At 31.8% G+C, this 21,444-nt stretch overlaps 1 protein-coding gene across 1 annotated transcript in view; it reads left to right on the top strand.

Moving 5' to 3' along the window:
* Positions 1-21,444, top strand: part of GABRA2 (gamma-aminobutyric acid type A receptor subunit alpha2) — a 128,779-nt gene that overhangs the window by 1,113 nt on the left and 106,222 nt on the right. Inside the window, exons 2-3 of the mRNA XM_003773285.2 lie at positions 43-120; positions 2,735-2,850. Of these exons, the coding sequence (XP_003773333.1) occupies positions 50-120; positions 2,735-2,850 (187 nt within the window). The 5' untranslated portion in view covers positions 43-49. The remainder of the gene's footprint in view (positions 1-42; positions 121-2,734; positions 2,851-21,444) is intronic.

Raw genomic sequence — 21,444 nt, 5'->3', positions numbered from 1 at the left:
GGTTTTGTTGTTTGTTTTCTTTTTTTTCATGGCTTTTTAAAGAACACTTATGAAGAGAAAACTGTCAGACTTCACTATGCAGTTGGTCCTTCTTGTTTTCTTGGTGTGGGCACCAGCAAGGTGAGAATTTTGTTTTCATCTGATTTTATATTTGAATTAAGAGGAAAGCTTGCCTTGGATATCAACAATTTGGGGGGGGGGAAACTATTGAGACATTGGATTAGAGCAATGTAGTTTGAAATTTTCCGATGGAGTGGGGAAAAGTCTATCCTTGTAGAAAATCTAGGGAGTTTTAGAGATCATATAAAGTTGCTAGTTATTCATCTTCAACAATAAGATACGGTACAGAGAGAAAATAGAATTAAAGGGAAGAAATGCACTGAAAGAAAAATTGCCTGGGGAAGTGTCTCCCCCCCTCCCCATTATATTAAGTTGAAAGGTATTGGAATAAGTGTGTTATGTCTGCCACAATTTTGAAATTGTTACTATTGAAGTCAGCTAGAAAGCCAGCATTTAAAATACATTTTAATGGATTTGTATCTTTTGGCCAATATAGCAGCCACAAAAATGATATTTGTTCTTAAACCTCTAGGTGGAGATAGCAGACAACTTCACATTCTTAAACAATAAAACAATAGCTTGATTTATTAATCAAGTTTTTCATCTTGTAAATTTAGCAACCATTTTCAAAATGACAACTTAATAGAAAAGACTTATTTTTAAAACGGTTTAAATTTCCCATTGCCTCCATTACTTCAAAATACGATTTATTTGTGACTGCTATTTGTAACTTCATTTTAGATTTTATTTAAATAATTTGAAATACATATCAGAATGGCATATTGAGTTGAATGTATTTAGATTGTTGTTTTCAAAATAACAGAAACTATGATTCTAGTCTGATGATAACATTCTTATATGCACTTTGAATGTAACCATTCTATTTATTAATTAAAACAACCAAGATGTCCAACTTATATTTACAAGAGTCTTTGATACTTTAAGGTAGGTAACTTTATTAAAATATACTAGGGTAAGTTCAAGATAAAGAAGACATTTCCAATTTAAAAAACATTTTTAAAATATGTTGAAAGGAACCTGATCTTTGAATTGAAAAATATCTACTATTTTAAATATTGGCTATAAAGAAAAAAATTAAATATTAATTTTAAAATACATGATTTTGGTGTAAATATTTATGTGAAATTTCAATCCTCTCCTACTTACATATTTTTAAATAAGTTAATGAACCAATGTAGAAACTTTCTAGATTCCCAGAACCTGAAATAATTCACAACACAGTTTTCTGAAGTTTGCAAAGTATACATAGTTAAATGTTTTCTTTGTTCCTATAACAATGTGAGCCTATTTGTGTGTCTGTGTGTGCATGTGTGTGTGTGTGTTAGCTATCAATTTTCTGGGTGTTTTTTAGTCTATAAGGTGGCTTTGAACATTAGTGTGAGTGTGTGTCTCTGTGTAAAATTTATGCAATTTATATATGGATAATGTCATTTTTAGTAGTTTTTGACATATAGTTTAACTTTCTCAGATACAAATAAAATCATCTGTTTCCTTTGAAAATAATGAACAAATTGTAATCATAATGAAAAATTTGCATTAAATCATAGATTTCCTTAATGTTCTTAATTTTATATTTACATAGTAACAATAAAAAATAGAATTCCCCCCCCCCCAATTCTTTGGTCAGTATGTAAATTTTAAAATCAAGCTTAGGAATAAATAATGCTGGTGAAGCAAATGTTCTTTTTTTAATATCTATCTGAGGTTCTTCACTAAAAAGCTGAGCTTTACAATCATGTCCCTTTGGATCTGAGAACACTCTTGATAGAGATGTTGATGGTTAAAATCAAAGACTGTACCATTTTGTGAAAAGAATGTAAGCCTATTGCAATTTTATTTATATTATCTATTCAGGAAATGGCTGATAATTTAATCTCTGAAAAGGGAGTTATTCCTGTTGTGGTAGACTGATTTAAAGCTATTGCACCTTTAAGACTGTCTGCAGCTCTTTGGAAATGTGTTCAGTGCTAATCTGTTGTAGAGCCCACCCCCACAGTACTGACATCAGAGGACTCCCTGAGCATGATCAGTGGAGTTTCCCTCATATCTATATTGTATTTTCTGTGGCCATTGGGTGGAGGCATATATAAAGGAAGAGATATATGTAATTTGGGGGATTAAAATATTTCAGGAAAAAAGGAAATATGTCAAACAATAAGATATAGCATTTCTTCTCCATAGTAGAGTTAATTCTATTTATCAACTTAAGATTCAAATTTTTGAGTAATTTTTTCTAGCACATATGTGTCTATTATCACTTTCAATCCATGTGGCTATTTTCACTACCTAATGAAATTATTGTCCAGCATTTGTCATATTTTAAATATATTTTGAAATATTATGTCAAATCTGAAGTTATGACACTTTGGAAAATATTAGGAAGTTTATAAAATATGAAACAGCACAAATGTGAAAACTTTTGATTTCAAGCTTTTGCTAAACACACCGTCATATCTATTTTCAACACGATATGCTTCTTCACCATACTGTTTGTAAATACATTTGTATTTATAGTAGTGATAACAAAAAAGGTGGCACTAGTAGCTTAGGTGGTAAAGCTTAGTAAAACATCAAAAGACAGAGTAAGAACAGAGTGTTCACATTCTATAAAAACAGACATCTATCAGCTTGTGAATTGTAAATGTCTTTATAGGTTGGTGCTGGCTGACCCTCAAGAAGATGAAGCTAAGAATAACATTACCATCTTTACAAGAATTCTAGACAGACTTCTTGATGGTTATGATAATCGCCTTAGACCAGGATTGGGAGGTAAAATAGTTTTATATTCTCTGAATTATGTTTAGTGCCCATAGGGGTTAAATAAGAATATTAATTGATTGTATAATAACTCTTATTTTTGATAGCTTTATGCCTATTTAAGCAATATAGGTGAAATAAAAATATTTATCTAAAGATAGATATATACATACACACACATTTATGATATTTGGGATTTTTGTGTGCTTACATGAATAGGTCAATTAACCAACATTTATTGTCTGTTATATGCCAGACTACGCACTACTATGCACTACTAATACAAATGCAATAGAAACAATACATATGTGAGGCTAGATTACATTTGAAACATCTATTATAGATGGTAGATAGATAGATAGACACACCTAAAATCAATGAATGCATAAAACTTCCTTTGATTTATGAAATGTGACCAATTAAATAGATTTTTTACATTTGAGAGAAATGAGTTTTTGAGACATTGATTGTAAATTAAATCAATATCTATATGTACTTACATAATTCTACTAGTTTTATTTTATAGCCTTCTCAAGATAACTTTTCTCTTGATGAAGTCCTAGAAAGTGGAACAGAAAATATAAGACAAATATAATAAAATCATTTTAACATCTTGTGATCATATTGTCTTAAATATGATTTTGTTTTGTAATGAATGTCAATATGAATTTCTATACTTTCTAAGATTTTAAAGCCATTTAAAAACATAGTAGCTGATGCCTGTGTCAATTTGGCAAAGACAGAGGGTGATTTCAATTTTAAAAAACCCTAATTTTCAACAAAGAAAAATAATCAACTTTAGTCATAAATTTAAAGGAAATTAGTCTTAGTTAATGTGTTTACTTTAATCTTCTCTTTGAGAGGAGCTAGATAATAGTGAACAGTATGAGGAAAATTGTGGGCTGGTGCAAATTTCTAAATAGAAATTTCAGTTGAAAAATTATGCCTCTCTATTACGTTCTTTATTTTCTTCCTAGGCATGACAATGTATTCCAAATCACTTGCATCTATGAAAGCATAGACAGAGACACACACAGAGACAGACAGACAGACAGATACACACACACACACACACACACACACACACACACACACCCTTCTCTCACACTTACATATTGAGGGATTTAAGGTAGGTGACAATGATTCCTATGAATTTCATTATTTACCTTTTTAAAGAGTGGTAATATGAACACTTTAATTATTTAATAATTATAAACTCTATCTGGATTACCTGCCAAGTTGTTTACAGAAATTATTTCCAATAAAAAATTGGATTGCTTCAATAAGAACTAGTAAGAGATCCTCCTTGTTATATTGGAACTTGACACTTAATTAGCAAGTTATCCATCTTTTGAATAGGTAGATTTGGGTTGAGGGGATGGAAGTAAGCTTCTTTTTTTAAGAACATTTGTATGGCTAGTAAGTGATACCTACAAGAAGGACAATTTTCTTTTATTGCTCAGTTAGAATTGAATCTCTGGAAGCCAGATTTTTTTAATTCATTAAATAACATATCTTTAGTATTAATGAAAATAAAAAATTAACTTTTTGTGCTGACATATTGGCAATGAACCACTATCAAGCACTTGTGAAATGAGACTGTGCCAGGCATAAAAGCCACTTAGGATTCATAATGTATTTTTGGAAGTGGGGTGTTTTCAAGAAGATATTTTCCCCTAATGTTACAGGATCATAGCAGTTTATGAAATTGATTATTTTTTTATACTTTTAATAGTAGCACATACGGATTAAATTTACACACACACACATATAACAGTGTGGTCCCCAGAAAAGATCATGAGATTCCCTTACCATTAAAAAGGAATTCCACTATTAGCCTGTCTATTCAAATACAAGTCTTTCTTCTTTTCATTCTACTACCATTTTAGTTCAAGCATTTAACATCTTGTGTTTGGAAGACCTCCCAGGATTGTTTCTGTGTCTTTGAATGTGTCCTCATATGCAATAAGTACATTACTTTTTTCTTAATTTTACTTGGAATGTGTCCCTTCTTTATTCTAAAAAAATGTGACTTCAAAATTCATTCAAAATAAATTCTAAAGTTATCCAAAGCTTTTTTGTCATTTAAGACCATTCAGAATCCATCTACAATCTTACTTGCCATTGCTCTTCCCAACCAAATTTCTCTCTTTTTTTTATTTAATAGCCTTTTATTTACAGGTTATATGCATGGGTAACTTTACAGCATTAACAATTGCCAAACCTCTTGTTCCAATTTTTCACCTCTTACCCCCCCACCCCCTCCCCCAGATGGCAGGATGACCAGTAGATGTTAAATATATTAAAATATAAATTAGATACACAATAAGTATACATGACCAAACCGTTATTTTGCTGAAATATTGTACAATTAGCTTGTGAAGGAAATCAAAAATGCAGGTGGGCATAAATATAGGGATTAGGAATTCAATGTAATGGTTTTTAGTCATCTCCCAGAGTTCTTTCTCTGGGCGTAGCTCCAACCAAATTTTTCCTTCTTCCCTAGACATACTATGGACATTTCTGCTTCTGAAGCTTTATTTATGATAATTCTTCCTCTGAAATTCCTGTTTTATTGCTTCCTCTTTTTTCTTATCTAAATCTTCATTTGCTTTTCTAAAGTAAAGTGTGGTGATTTCATCTCAGTAGATTCAATTCACAAAGCAATCATTTATTAATCCCCTAGAAATAGTGATTAACACTTATATAATACTTTAAGGTGTGTCAAACAATTTATAAATGTTATAAATTCATTTAATCTTTACAGCTACTCTGAGAAGTAGGGAGTATTATAGTATCCACTTTACAAATAAGGAAATTGAAATAAGGACTTGTCCAGAGACAGAAAGGTAAGAAGTTTTTAAGGCAGAATTTAAAGTAAGTATCCTCAAATAAAATCTAGCACTATATCCATTATGCCATGAGCTTACACATCAGGCACATTGCCAGATCCTGAGGCTATATAGAAGCAGGAAATATTCCATAATTTCAAGGAGTTTATATTCTTAAAGTTTGAGGAGAGGGGATATGTCCAGCATGGATGAAGATAAGTAAATGTTGACATAAACAAAGCGAATTTAAAGTTATTTATAGAAGGGGGAATACTAATAAGTGAATTCTCATGTAGGAGGTAGCTTTTGATCTGAGCTCTGAAGGCAGTTTGGCATTAGAAGAACAAACGATGAGGAAGGAAAGATTTCTGTAGTTGAGAGACAGCTTTCTGAAGGTTGAAGTACTGTGTATTGGAAAAAACAATAGAGAGCAATTTTTAGCTGAATTATAGAATTTTTGAAGGAGGAATCAGTGAGACTTTTTGTAAAACCTTCCCTAACGATTTTATCAAAATTCACTTTCTTTTCTTCGAATTCTTTGGCACTTTTGAGCCACCCATTTATTAATTATATATTGTTTATATTGCTTAAGGTCTTATCCTTTATGATCTTTATGTATAAATATGTATAGAGAAATAGAGTTATTTCTCTTTATATTTGAATATATGCGTGTATATATATTTATATATATTTTAAAAAATATATTATTAGGAAAGAACTAATTGGTATACCCCGTTATTGTTATTTGTATATTCTTTGTACAGATGTTTATTGTCTTATTTTCTAAATTTCCTCACCTACAAAATAGATTCCTTCTTTTTGGAGTTATTGTATTAATAAATGTAGCCCAACATAGGTTATAATATTTTCAAATCAAAAGGAAGGTGTACTTTTTTGTTCTATAGGAGTCCATAACCTAAAATAATGCAATCAAATAAGGCTGAAATTGTTTCAGGCAATTGTTTATATGGCTTAAGTTCGAGAAACTAATATTAAAGGAAATGTAAGACTTTGACATATTGATTAGCCCAACCATGTTGGTTCAATTATAAAATCAAAGCATTTTAAAGTAAGATAGAACCTTAAGAACGTTTATCCCCTTTATGTATTATAAATCAGAGAACTTCAACTTGGAAATGTAAAAATTTTCCTTCATTCATAGAGTCCTAAATTCTATAGTCTACTGAATTCATGTTTCCAATTACAGAAAGCTGGGTATTTGAAAACTAGTATACACAACACTAAAAACTACTGTGTCAGCACTGTTTCCCCTCTTGTCCATGTGTGTGGACTACTGTGCCTTTAAGACTCATTTACTTGGACCTGAGGTCACATCTATGTGTTTTCTGGTATGTCAATTAACTCTAACAGGAGATTCGTGTGTCTGGACCAATCTGTGAATAAACTGAATTGGGCAGTTGGCTTTAGTTGATCAGATTATAAAGGAAATCCACCACTTATAAAATATTTATCTCAGAGGAAGCTAATATACTCTGTGAATAGAGATGAATCTAAAGCACCCTCTTTCTACTGTTCTATCGATGCTATATTCTCTAGACCCAAAAAAGTTTCTTCATGAAGATTTACACATTTCTAAATTTCTTTATTTGTTTTTGAATTTGTATAGTGACTACCACCAAGGATATAACAATAGTAGTTTAAATTTTGACTTGATATATTTTTATCATAATAGCATATAGAAAAAAATGGGCAGAATTCTGGGGGGAAGAGGAATTCTGTCCCCAACAAAAAGAAAAGAAGTAAATCTGCTCCCAAGATGAGAACTATTCTTTTGGTGTTATCCAAACAATTACTTAAATCACAGTTTAATATATTAAAATATCTAGTTGATCCCCCCAAACAAACAACTAGTATGAATATGTTGAATCCCAAAATCCCCTTTTTTCTTTGCGGGTGTGAGAAAAATTACCAATTGTCTCAGTCTTTTAGTTAAAAAAGACAAATATTAGTATAGTCAAAATAGTACTACTTTTTTGGTATAATGGAAAATGGAATAAATTAAGGATTCTTATAACAAGGTAGCCCAACTGCAAATACCTAGTCATATAACAAATTACTATAATGCAGTATATAAATGATAGATCTTAGAGTTAGAGAAGACCTAGCTTCATATTCCACATTTGTCACTCATCAGCTGGGGATTTATTTATCTTTTCTGGGGCACTTTGCAAGTTTTAAAATATTATCTCTGTTTTAATTTTCTTTTTTTTTAATTTAGGAAAATATGATTCGATCTTATTCATATAACTCTTGCAGATATTCTGACAATCAAATAAAAAAAACAAAATGAAAAACACTTTGTTATGCCTGTAGTTGTATGAAATTGTTAGATTATTAGTTGAGCAAAGGGCTTAAGAAAACTCTTGGAAGTATAAGCTTAGTAACCAAAAGCTTCTTGGAAACTGCCAAATCAGGAGATTGTTGGTAGGCTTTTTGTGTTCAAATAGACTGTTTCATTGTGATCTTCTCAAATCATAGCTACGTTTGCCTTGAGTATCTTATCTACCAAGGCCAGTAGGTTCAGATTAGCTAAAACTGAGAACCTCAATCAATTTGCTTCCATTTGCCTTCATCTTGATCTTTTTAGCTAATACTTCTCTGTTCTACCCAGGGATTTTACATTATATGTGAGACTTCCAGTGATTGCATCCTATATTTTAAACAATTGAAAGAAAATGATTTCTTTGTTTGCCTTCTTTCAGGAGTAATTGGACATGAATGGAATGATTCCAGGAGAATTAAAGTATATTTTCACAAAGTTTATATTTAACATTCCAGTTGATTCATGTTTTTTGTAAATATTAAACTTTATAAATATTAAAATTTTGGATTAGTCTTAGAATATTCATTCTAAGCACTAGACTCACTTGCAAGCATGGAAAAAACTAAATAGCAGAAAAGATCTCATATTGTTGCTCCCCTCTCTCACCATGCGATTTATGGCTTTCTCCCTACTCCAAATTCATAAAAAAATTACATCATGTTAGCTGTGAAAGCCAGTATAAAAGGATTAATGAGGAATAGCAAATGATAAATATGTTTCTGCAAGTCTTCTGATTAGTATAGAGATTTATACAAATCTATTTTTTTGTTTTTGAATTTATATAGAGAATATTAGCAAGACCACAACTGTGTAGTTTAAATTTTGACCTGATATACTTTTATCATAATAATATATAGAAGAAATGGGCAGATTTGTGGGGAGGAGAGGAATCTTGTCCCCACCATAAAGCAAAGAAGTAAATCAATATTTAATTGATTAAATACTACTTTATTAGTTTTTACATATGGTAACAACCATTAGAAAATGAACATTATTCACAAGCAGAAAGCTCTAGACTAAAATTCGCCACTGTCCAAGCACAAGAGTAGGCTCTAAATGATGAGTTTCACTAAGAATGGCTCATGCAAGCAGTCTTATTGCTTTACTGTAGAATTAGCTTGTACACGTAAAACATTTGAATTTAAGTCAAATAAACTGACATCAAAGTTAACTTGAAATATTTTCTATAATATTTGTTATCCCAAGTGAGGGACAATAAAATTAATCATAGGCATTTTACATAAATAGTTTAATGTTATTTTCTTAGGGTATCAAACCAATTTTTAATCTTTTCCCCTAATTTTGCTTTTTTTAATCCTTGTGATTATGGACCATTGTAACTGGTGCTGATGCTGTTCCCTTGTGTCTCTCTCATGTGCACTCTGTGAAACTCACACTGATAACTAACACAGGAGTTCTATATTTTATGTCCCAATAGGAGGGGTGCAGATTGTGCTAAATTTGGAGTCAAAGAGCATGTGTTCAAATCCTGTCTTTCTAATGTATTTTCTGTGTAGCTATTGGCTACTCAGCATCTGTGGACCTATGTTTCCTCATAATTAAAATGAAGCAGCAGACTAGATAATCATCTAAGGTTCATCCCCTTTTCTATTCTGTGATTCAATGATCCTTTGCCACAGTCAACAGAGCTAAATTGCTCTTTGCTTCATCCATGGAATCCTATCTTAGCAATCTTTTGCTTTTTTTAATCAGCATGGAAAGTTTTCTTAATTGTTTGCTAAATTCATGGTTTAGTGATCACTTCTCATAATAATAATTTAAATATCAAACATAAAATCCATAGGATTACAAAAGAAATAAAGACTTCATTTGTTCTCATCCAAGTTTATGGATCTTATGAAATCTAATCATAGTGCACGATACTCCCAATCAAACATCGACCTGGCAGCTATCTCTTTGCTTTGGATCCCCAATTCCAAATGTCCTGGCTCTTATTAGGTGGTAGGCTATAGAAATATCTAAAGCTTTCCTGGGATAGGAGGTGATATCAATATAGTGATTAACATTGTGACATTGGATTGTGGAATGAGGAAAACCACACCAAAGACAGTGTCATAAGTTTGAAATCCTAATGGGGATAAAATTAAGTTTGAATGACAAGATTTGCAAATAGAGATGGAAGAACTTTAAAATCCATTTAATACAACTGCTTCATTTTCCAAACAGAACAAACAAATAAAAAAGAAACAAATCCAATGAGTTTAAGTAACTTAATGTCACAAATAGCATTTAATTCAGCATTTGAATCTGGTTTCTTTGTCTTTAGAGACTTTTTTAAAAATTGTACCATGATACCTAGTTTTCTATCTTCTAGGAGTCTTGGGGCAGAAGAATAAAAGCAGAAGAGAAATGTTTAGGAAAAGAGGAGAGTTGTGAGTCAAGTAGACCTGTGATTAGGAAAGGTAATTCTAGATTTTGAAGTTGTAGCTTATGAAATCAAGACATGTTCTTCTATACTCAGGAACTACCGATCAAAAGAGACAATGCATTTATAATTTATTTATTTGCTTTTCTAGAAAAATAGAAGTCTGCAGAATTATTAGAGAGCATTACTGACATCCATTTTCATCCAGGGAGCCTGTCTTTTCTCTTTACCATCTAGAAAGGCCCAAATAGATGATATGTTTCATAAAATAAAATTATAACTAAATTCTTTTATAATTTTGGGTTAGACATAGAAATATATCAAAGCTAGTATTAAGGCTCAACCAACAATCCCAAGAGGAGAACATTCTCCAACATATTTGCCTTTGCCAGAAATTCCTTTAAGAAATAACTAAAATTTTGAAACCACAATCAAAGGCTTGAGATGTAAATGGGATCTAGAGATTAACGTATTAATATAAATGAATTGTACTCAAATTATAAATGATGTGTTTTTATTTTGTGTGTTCCTTCTTTTGTGTAGAAGAAGGTACTCAAAACCAAGGAGAGAAAAGGATATCATTAATGACAATAAGATCAAGAAAAGAGAGTCTTTTTTTGTTTCAATATGCTTATTTATTTAAAAATATTTATTTAGTATTTTTCCAATTACATGTAAAAATAATTTTTAACTTTAAAAATTGAGTACTAATTTCTCTTTCTCCCTCTACTCCCTTTAATGGAGTAGGGAAACAATTTGATACAGGTTAGATCTGGGCAGACGTGGAAAACACAATCCCATATTAACCATATTGTTAAGGAAAACAGAGATTGAAAAAAAATAAAACAAGAAAAATAGAGAGAGTTTTAAAAACTCCTGTTTCAATCTGAATGCTTCTTCTCTAGTTTCTTCTCTAGGATGGATAGTTTTTCTTTATTAATCCTTCTAAACTGTCTTGGATTGTTGTATTGCTGAGTATAGCTAAATCATTTACAATTGATCAATATTGCTAGTACTATGTGTGTCGTTCTCCTGGTTCTACTAATTTCGCTTTGCATCAGTTCAGGTTTTTCTGAGAGTATCCTGTCTGTCATTTCTTATAGTACAAGGGTTTCCCATTGCAATTGTATATCATAATTGGTCAGAATTCCCCATTTGTGGACATCCCCTTAATTTCCAATTCTTTACCAATCAGAAAAGATATGCTCTAAGTATTTTTGTGCATATAGATCTCTTTATATTTTTATGCCTTTGGCTATAAACCTAGTAATAGCATGATAAATCAAAGGATATGCACAGTTTTGTAGCCGTTTGGACTTAGTTCTAATTTGCTCTCCCAAATGGCTAGATTAATTCACAAATCTACCAGCAGTATATTAGTGCACCAATTTTCTCATATCCCCTTCAACATTTATAATTTTCCTCTTCTGTCAAATTAATGAATCTTATGAGTGTGAAGTGGGACTTCATAATTGTTTTGATTTGCATTTCTGTAATCAATAATAATTTAGAACATTTTCCCCAAATAGCTATGCATATCTTTTCTTACTTCATTGGAAAACTGCCTCTTCATATCCTTTGATCATTTATCAATTGGAGAATTGTTCTTTTTTTTTATTTAGTTCTCTATATATTTGAGAAGTGATGTCTTTATTAGAGATCCTTGCAGTAATTTTCACAATTATGAATTCTATTCACAATTATGAATACTCCATCCTGTTTTCCCTGTTTATTCTACTTTTTCCTTTCATTCTGTCTATTCTCAAAAGTGTTATGCTTCTGACAGGCTTCCCCTAGCCTTCCCTCTCTTCTTTCATTCTTTCCTTTCTTTTATTTTTTCCCTCCTACTTTTTCAAAGATTAGGCTGATTTCTATACTCAACTGATTGTTTATGTCATTCCCTCTTTGAGGCAATTCTGTTGAGAGTAAAGTTCAAAAATTTCCCTTGAGGAAAAGTGACTTTTGAGACATGGAAAGCAGAATTCTCATGATTCACAGTTTTCCTTAGCCCTTCTCCACTTTCCTGAGGTCAGAACAATGTAAATACTGACTATGGAACTTAATATTTATGTAACTTTAAATTATTTATTTCTAGGCTTAGGGTCCCAGTTTTGTCACCTGTAAAATGAAGTGGTTGAAAGAGATGATGTATAAGGGAACTTGTAAGTCTAACATTTTATGATTCCTCTAACAATCATCTGTATTTATATGATGCTTTTAAGGTTTGACAAGTGCTTTGATTTTCCCATCTTGTTCCTTCCTCTACTGATCAACAAACAAGAGAGGATAATTGCAAGTGGGAACTAACATATATTTGAAATTATGAATGTAAAATATATTTCAAATTATTTTCTTCATAGAAAATAGTTCATCATGGTAGATTAATCCTTTTGGTTACTTAGGTCAATAAATCATGTTATAATAAGGGATCAGGAAAATCACTTAATTTCAGTAATAAAAGATGAATCCAATGATGTCTTGATATCAAGTTCTGACTTGCTGGTGTGTTTCCTGTGAAAAACCCTGTTTTCATTTAAATTGATACTGATAGTTTTCTCCTTAGGTAGATGGTTGAAAATTAAAAAAAAAATAAAATGAATGTTTAATTCTTGAAATTTTTCCTTTGGTGGCTACCAATTTTAAAGATGATAGGTACAAAGAATTCTTTAATCCTATAATTTAATTCAGTTAAATATTAAAAAGAGCCATTTAATAAATGACTTCTAAGTATAGGTCATTAAACTGGACATTTAGTAAACATATAAAATTACGAAATCTGTTATCATATATCATTTCGAGTTTGCTTATAATCAGTAATTTCTAAGTGATAATCACATCTCTTTCAACACTGATTTACTTTATTCTTCTTCATTTCAAATCATAAAACTATTTTTAAAAATAAGCATTTTTGTTTTGGTAAACATTATGGTTCAAGCATACAGCTTGGGGAATACAGCTAAGAGAAACCAGATAAAGCATTTTTCAGGTTTTTTTCATTATATGCCATAGCTTCTCTTTATTATTTTGCATTACAATATTGAAACTTTTTCATATACACATACAGAATGAGAAGAGACCTGGCATATTAGATAGGGGATAGACTTCAGACTTAGACTTGTGCTCAAGTTCTGCCTCTGAAATATATTGTTAATGTGTCCCTGCTTAAATCACATCATCATCTCTGCCTTAGGTAACTTTGAAAGTAACTTAGAGATCTGTTGCTGATCTACTTTAGTTAAGAGATTTTACTCATATGGAATTTCCTAATCAATGAAATTATAACACTTGATCAAATAAGAAGAAAATAATTGATAGTAAATCAGTTGATAAATATTTATTAAGTTTTTGCTAGGTGACAAACATTGCATCAAGCTCTGGAAATACAAAGAAAGGCAAAGGACAATCTCTTTCCTCAAGGAACTCATATTTTCATGGGTAAGACAACACGCAAACAGCTATTTGCCAACATATGTACAGGATAAATTGGTAGCTAATTCATAGCAAGAATGCACTAGAATTACAGAAAATTGGGGAAAAAAACTGCAAGCAAAAGGTGACTTTTTAGTTAGAAATTAAAATAAACCAAGGAAAGACATGAAGTAAAGGTGAAGATGAGTATAATCCCATTCCTGGGGGGTTAGAGTAAACAAAACTGCTTGAAATTGAGAGATGAGTGTTTTAGGAAGAACAATAAAACCAACTACTGACCTGACTGAAGGCTATATTGTGAGGTATAAGCTTTAAGAAAATTGGAAAAATATATATGGAGATCATGGTTTGAAGTGCTTTGAATGAGAGAAGATTTTATATATATATATATATATGTATATATATATATACATATATATATATATGTTCCTCTCTCATTCAAAACTCTTCTATCTATCTACACATATATAATACACATTGCTTTATGAATTATATTGGGAGAGAAAAATCAAAACAAAAGAGAAAAAAAACAAACAAAAAGAAGTGAACATAGTATGTGTTGATTTATATTCAATATTCATAGTTCATTTTCTGGATGCAAAAGGCAATTCCAAAGTTAACTGGGATTCCTCTGGATTAATGAACCACTGAAAAGAACCAAGTCTTTCATAACTGATCATTGGACTTTCTTGCTGTTATTGTGTACAATGTATTCCTGGTAATGCTTGTTTTGCTCAGCATCAGTTTGTGTAATCTTTACAAGTCTTTCTAAAATCAGATTGTTCATAATTTTTTTTATAGAACAATAATATTCCATTACCTTCATATACTACAACGTATTCAGCCAGAACCCAATTGATGGGCATCTATTCATTTTCCAATTTCCTGTTACCACAAAAAGAGCTGCTACAAACATTTTTTGACATGTGGGTCCTTTTACCTCCTTTATGATTTTCTTGGGATGCAGACCCAGGAGTGACACCACTGGGTCAAAAGATATACAGTTTTATAGCCCTTTGGGCATAGTTCCAGATTGTTCTCTGGAATGATTGGATCATTTCACAATACCACCAACAATGTATTAGTGTGCCAGTTTTTCTGTATCCCCTCCAACTTTTATCATTATCTTTTCCTGTCATCTTAGCAAATCTGAGTAGAATGAGGCAGTTCCTCAACATTGTTTTAATTTGCATTTCTCTAATCAATAGTGATTTAGAGCATTTGTTTTTTTTTCATATGACTACAGATGGCTTTAATTTTGTCATCTGAAAATTGTTCATATTCTTTGACCATTTATCAATTGGGGAATGATATATATTCTTATAAATTTGACATAGTGCTTTATATAGCTTAAAAAGAGGACCTTTACCAGAAATAACTGGCTGTAAAGATTTTTTCCCCAGTTATAAACTTCCTTTTTAATCTTGTTTCTGTTTGTTTTGTTTGTACAAAATCTTTTAAATGTAATGTAGTCAATGTTGTCATTTTTGCTTTTCATAATGTTCTATAGTTCTTCATTAGTCATAAATTCCTTTTTTCTCCAAAGAACTGCTAGAGAAACTATCCCTTGCTCTCCTCATTTGTTTACGGTATCATCCTTTATGCCCCAATCATGTACCATTTTGACTTTATTTTGGTATGGGGCATGAGATGGAGGTCTATGATGAATTTCTAATATATATTTTCCAGTGTTCCCAGCAATTTTTGTTAAATTATGAGTTCATATTCCAGAAGCTGGAGGTTCATGGTTTACCAAATACTAGATTAATATATGCATTGATTATTGTGTCATATGCATCTTATCTATTCCACTGATGCATCACTCTACTTCTTAGCCAGTACCAAATGAATTTTATGACTGATACTTTATAATGATACTAAGTCACCATTCTTTGTCTTTTTTCATAAATTCCATTGACATTCTTTCCCTTTTGTTCTTTCAGATGAATTTTGTTATTTTTTTCTAATTATATAAAATATTTTTGGCAGTTTGGTATGATCAACAAGTTGATCAATTTAGGAAAAATTGTCATTTTTACTATAGTAGCTGAGGCCTACTTATGAGCAATTGCCATGTTTCCAATTGTTGAGATCTGACTTTACTTGTGTGAGAAATCTTTTGTTGTGTTGATATAGTTCTTGGGTTTGTCTTGGCGGGTAGATAGCCAAATATTTTTATCTTTTCTATAGTTATTTTGAATGGAATTTCTTTCTCTCTCTCTTGCTGATGGGCTTTGTCAGTAATAGACAGGACTTTATGTGCTTTTCTTTTGTATCTTTAAACTTTGTTAAAGGTGTTAATTTTTTCCAATAGTTTTTTGGATAATTTTCTAGGATTCTCTAAATATATCAACATATCATCTGCCAAAAAAAATGATAGTTTCATTTCCTCGTTGACTATTTTAATTCCTTTAATTTCTTTTTCTTTTCTTATCACTAAATCCAGCACTTCTAGTATAGTGTTGAAGAATAGCGGTGATAATAGGCATCTTTGTTTCACTACTATTCTAATTGAGAATCTGTCCAACTTCTCTCCATTACAAAGGATGCTTGCAATTGGTTTTAAATAAATGCCTCTTATTATTTTAAAGACAGTTTTCCTTATATCTATTCTGTAGTGTTTTTAATAAGACTTGGTGTTATGCTTTGTCAGAAGCTTTTTTGCTTAAATGGAGATTATCATGATTTCTGTTGTTTTTGTTATTGATAGGTCAAGTATGGTAATTGTTTTCCTGATATTGAACTAGCCGCCTTCCTGGTATAAATTGCACTTGGTCATAATATATTTTCCTGCTGATAAGTTGTTGTAATCTCTTTCCTAATATTTTATTTGAAGATTTTGCATCGATATTCATTAGGAAGATTGGTCTGTAATTTTCTTTCTCCGTCTTTGCACTTGCCTCTTCAGGTATAGGTGTCATATTTATGTCATAGAAGGAATTTTGTAGGACTCCTTGTTTATCTATTTTTCCAATTAGTTTGCATAATATTGGAATTAATTGTTCTTTAAATGTTTGGTAGAATTCATTTATGAATTCATATGGCCCTGGAGATTTTTTTCTTAGGAAGTTCATTAATGAATTGTTCAATTTATTTTTCTAAAATGGGAATTCTGGTAATCTGAGCCATTTATATTGTTTTAATTATTCATCCATTTTGGATAGATTCTTGGATTTTTTGCCACACATTTGGGCAAATTAGCACTTAATTATTGCTATATTCTTCAGTGGATTTATTTATTTTTTTTTTTTTACATTTAGCCAATTGTATTTTTTAAGAAATTGCTTTTCTTTTTCCAAACTGTTGACATTCTCTTGCATATCTCTCATTTCTTTTCTTATTTTTATTTCTATCTCTCTTATTTGCCTTTTAACATCTTTTATGAGCCTTTCCAAGAAGCCTCTTTGGACTAGAAACTAATTTATATCACTCTTTGCGATTTCCTCTGTTAACATTTTGTACTTGTCTGAGTTGGTGCTTTGGTCTTCCCTCTTGACATAGTAGCTTTATATCATCAAGATTTTTTTCTGTTTCTTTCTCATTTTTTTTTCTTTTTCTTTTGGTACTCCCTCTTTTTTTACTTTTATGGTTGAGCTCTGCTCCTGAGATAAAGAAAGTGCTACCTCAAGCTTCCTGTGCATCTGTGAGCCCCCTTGTATTTGCAGGGGCAGCTTTGCCTGCTCTTTTCAGGAAGAGTCTGGTTTCCCAGATTTTGCCTTCTGCACTGGGAATGGAACCTGCCACATTGATCTGCTCCTCTGCTGAGCCAGGACCAATGGTCAGGTTCCACTCCCTTTCATCAGTCTGTGTTCAGCAGCTTGGTTTTATGTGTTTTTTGAGGGAAACTTGGCTTTACTTCCCCTTCTTGGTTCCACCCCCTAGAACCAGAAAATTTTATATTTGAGGTGACGGGGGATGATATTGTCAGACCAACAGTTTAGGAAGACCACTTTGGCAGCTGAGTGGAGGATGGGTGGAGGAAGGTGAATTTTTGACAGGGAGATCAATACATGTGATGGCATTAATCCATATGTGAAGAGATGAGAACTTATATCAGGATGGTAATTGTCATAGAAGAGAAAGAAAACATACAAGATATGTTCCAAAAATAACATCATCAGACCTCAACAATAGTTTGGAAATGGGTAATGACAGAAAATGAAGTCTAGGGTGACAGCTAAGTAGTGAGCTCATGTTATGGGAAGGGCACTGGCATCAGTAACAGTAATTGGTAAGTTAGGGAGATGGGAGAGGTATGAGGGGTTTGTGGGAGAGAGTGAGGAGTTCAGCTTTGAATATGTTGAATACAAGATATGTGTATCAAATCCAGTTTAAGGTGTCCAACAGATAGTAGGAAGTTGACCTGGAGAGACTAGAGGTCAGCAGAAAGGTCGGGACTGGCTAAGTGGCTGTAAGAATTTGGCAAAGAGATAACTGAATGCAAGGGAGCTGATGAGATCACCAATAGAAATACCATAAGGAAGAAGAAAAGAGGACCCATTATCCAGTCCTATGAGCCCCTCACAGGCAGTGGGTGTGACTCAAATCAATATTTGGCAAAGGACACTAAAAAGCAGAAGTCGTATAGGTTGGAAGAGAACCAGCAAAGAGCAGTACCACAAAAATCTAGAGGGTCTATCAAAAAGAGAATGATAGTGTCAAAAGCTACAATCCTCAAGAATGAGGATTGAGAAAAGGCCACAAGGATTCAAAGATCCTCCGTAAAATCAGAGAGAAGTTTCACTTGAATGATAATATAGGAAGCCAGACAATGAGGAAGTGGGACTATCTCTTGTAGATGACTTTCTTAATGAGTTTATCATCCAAAGTGAAGAAAGATATGGACAATAGCTAGAAGAGGTTAGGTGGATCAAGCAAGCAAATTTTAAGTATGGGAAATATATGAATTTGTAGTTACTATAAAAGCAGCCAATAGAAAAAGAAACATGAGAGATAAGTGAAAGTTTGGAGTTGTGAAAGGGGGCAATATGCTGGAGAAGACAAGATGAAATGGTACAACTTCTTCACAAAGAAAAATGTGACTCCACATGGGGAAGATGTCATGTTGTGTGACAGGGTAAATAGACAGACAGTATCAGAATCCTGAAGAGGAATTCTTCAGGAGAAGAGGAAGAGAAGAGGAAGATCTTATTCAATGGCATCATTTTCCCCCAATGAATATAACACAAAGTTTTCAGTGGAAAGAGGGATGAAGGGGAATTATAAGAAATCTGATATGTGATGGGGAGGTCAGTGAAAATCCTGTGGCAAGTGTCTCAATTTTGAAGTTGCAACAAGATCTTCCTCATTGTAGTGAAATCCTAGTGGAAATCAAATAATGCAAATTTATAGTAGATTGGATCAGAAGAGTTTTTTGACTTCCCCAATAGTTTTCTGTGATCAGAGAAAGGGATTTCAAAGTTCATAAGCATGATAGCTGAACATTTGAAGGTAATGACGTTATAAAGAGTTTGACCATTTCTGTGTGTAGTTGTCATGGAGTACTAGGTAATAGGAAATAAGCAAATTGAAGAATTAGAGGGTAAGGATATTTTAGAGTATCAATATGTATATTGAAGTTCCCTAGTATAAAGGAAGAAATTGAACTGGAAAAAAAATAAGTTTATGAGTCATCTCATTAAAGAAAGAAGTGGAGTTCTGAGAGACTGGTAGATAAGAGCTATCATATTTTTGATTGGATATATGACATGGATTTAGTGAACTTTAAAGAAGAGATTTATAATGCATAGAGGGAAAGCCTATATAAGTGTTCATGGAGAACAAGGAGTATTTTAACATTCCAAAGTCAAAATATTTAAGAAACATATAGGAAATCACTATTTCACAGTGAGTTGTTTATGGTATGGGCATATTTATTACAGTTCATTGGATCATTTTTTTAAAATGGAAATTAATTGAAAAGTAAGTCAATATTTGTTTCTGCATATGAATGCCACAATTCTCTATTGTAAGACAGGAGGAGGAACAGAGGAAAATACTATTATTTCCTTTTTTGTACTACATTTGGAAAAAAAAAGAAAAAAACAAGGATAAAAAGGAGTGTTATTCCCATATAGAGACAAAAAATAGATAGGAGATCACATACTCAGATTGACTTTATAAATGTTGAGGAATGAATACTATAATGACTTTTTTTTGATAATGTTGCTAGTTTATAGAATGAAAAGGAGGATAGGATAAAAAGTTTTAAAAAAACTCCTAATAGCATTCTGAAGCCTTTTAGTTAAGTTACTTTTTGTAGTAGAATCTAATGCATTTTAGTGGGGATTGAGAAGACATTTAATTTCTATTAGGAATGTAAAAGGGTTAGATGTTTGTAGAAAATTATGTGTTAAAAGCTTTCCAAGACACACAAGAAGTCCAGACTAAAATTGAATGGCCATCTTAGAGAAGGAAGGTGAATGTCATGGGAGTTTTTGAAATGAGATAAGAGCCTTTCCTATACACTTACTGAATTTCTCTTGAGAAGATTTTAGATTCCAGAGATATTTATTTGGTTTTCACATGGTCAGGTCAGAGTGAGAAGAAAATCCTTAATTATAGGATTTTAGAAAAATACTTTTTTCCAGCCTCTTCAATAGAATTAAATATGCCAACTATTCTGCGTTGTGAGACTGAGGGCAAATGGAATAAATTCAGACTAGTTATGATGAGCATACAGAGCAAGGCTTCAATTTCTTAGCAAAAGGTGTAGATTCAAATGCCAGCCAGGTTTTCAAGCAAGATTAAAAACTGGAGAACAGGAAAGAAGAAGTCTTAATTAAAAGAAAGTGGAATTGCAAGCCTGGTGTTCAGATCAATGGGGAATATGGGAGGAGAGAACTAATTAGTTATTTAGGGCATGTAAGAGGGTAATCATTGAAGTGAAACAATGTGAGACTGATTTTGGTGTTAGAAAGGATAGACTTTTTTTTAAAACCAATATTAAAGACAGAATCTCACAATCACAGGAAATCAAATGGATTATGGGTGATAGATTATACATGGTGGTGAATATATAGTAATATTATGAAAGATTTTAATGTGGATGGACCTGATTGAATTCACATATTCAGTACAAAGGAAAACAATGTGCTTAGAAAGTGACATTTCTAAAATATTTGAGATTATTCTTACAAAAACAAAAAGTTTTCTATCTAAATAAGTCATACACATTTGAGTCATAAGTTATGATTATGTAATTGCTGAGTAGAAAGCACTAAACCTGCAGAAGATGACATAATTGATGTTGCTCTTGTATTATCTCATAATAATGGAGTCATAACCTAAATTGGTAGGTGAAAATATCTAAGTTAAAATTGAATTACTTTTAAAACTTGAATTTCAAAAGAAAAAGAAATATAGATATGAACACAATTTTGTGAAACCAGAATTGTTTTGCATTTTGATTCCATGTAATATTGCAAAAACTATTATTGCAAAAAACAACTATAGGAGAAATTTTTTGTTTTGGCTGTGAGAGAAAGGAGGGAGGAGGATGAGGAAGAAAGAGAGAGAGAGAGAGAGAGAGAGAGAGAGAGAGAGAGAATGAACACACACACCCAAGCAGCACTGGTTTCAAAGAGGCACAACAGTATTGTGCCTTTTATGTCTGT

The sequence above is a fragment of the Sarcophilus harrisii genome, chromosome 6 (assembly GCF_902635505.1).
Source record: "Sarcophilus harrisii chromosome 6, mSarHar1.11, whole genome shotgun sequence".
Lineage (NCBI taxonomy): Eukaryota > Metazoa > Chordata > Mammalia > Dasyuromorphia > Dasyuridae > Sarcophilus > Sarcophilus harrisii.
This window is presented reverse-complemented; position numbering and strand designations above follow the sequence as displayed.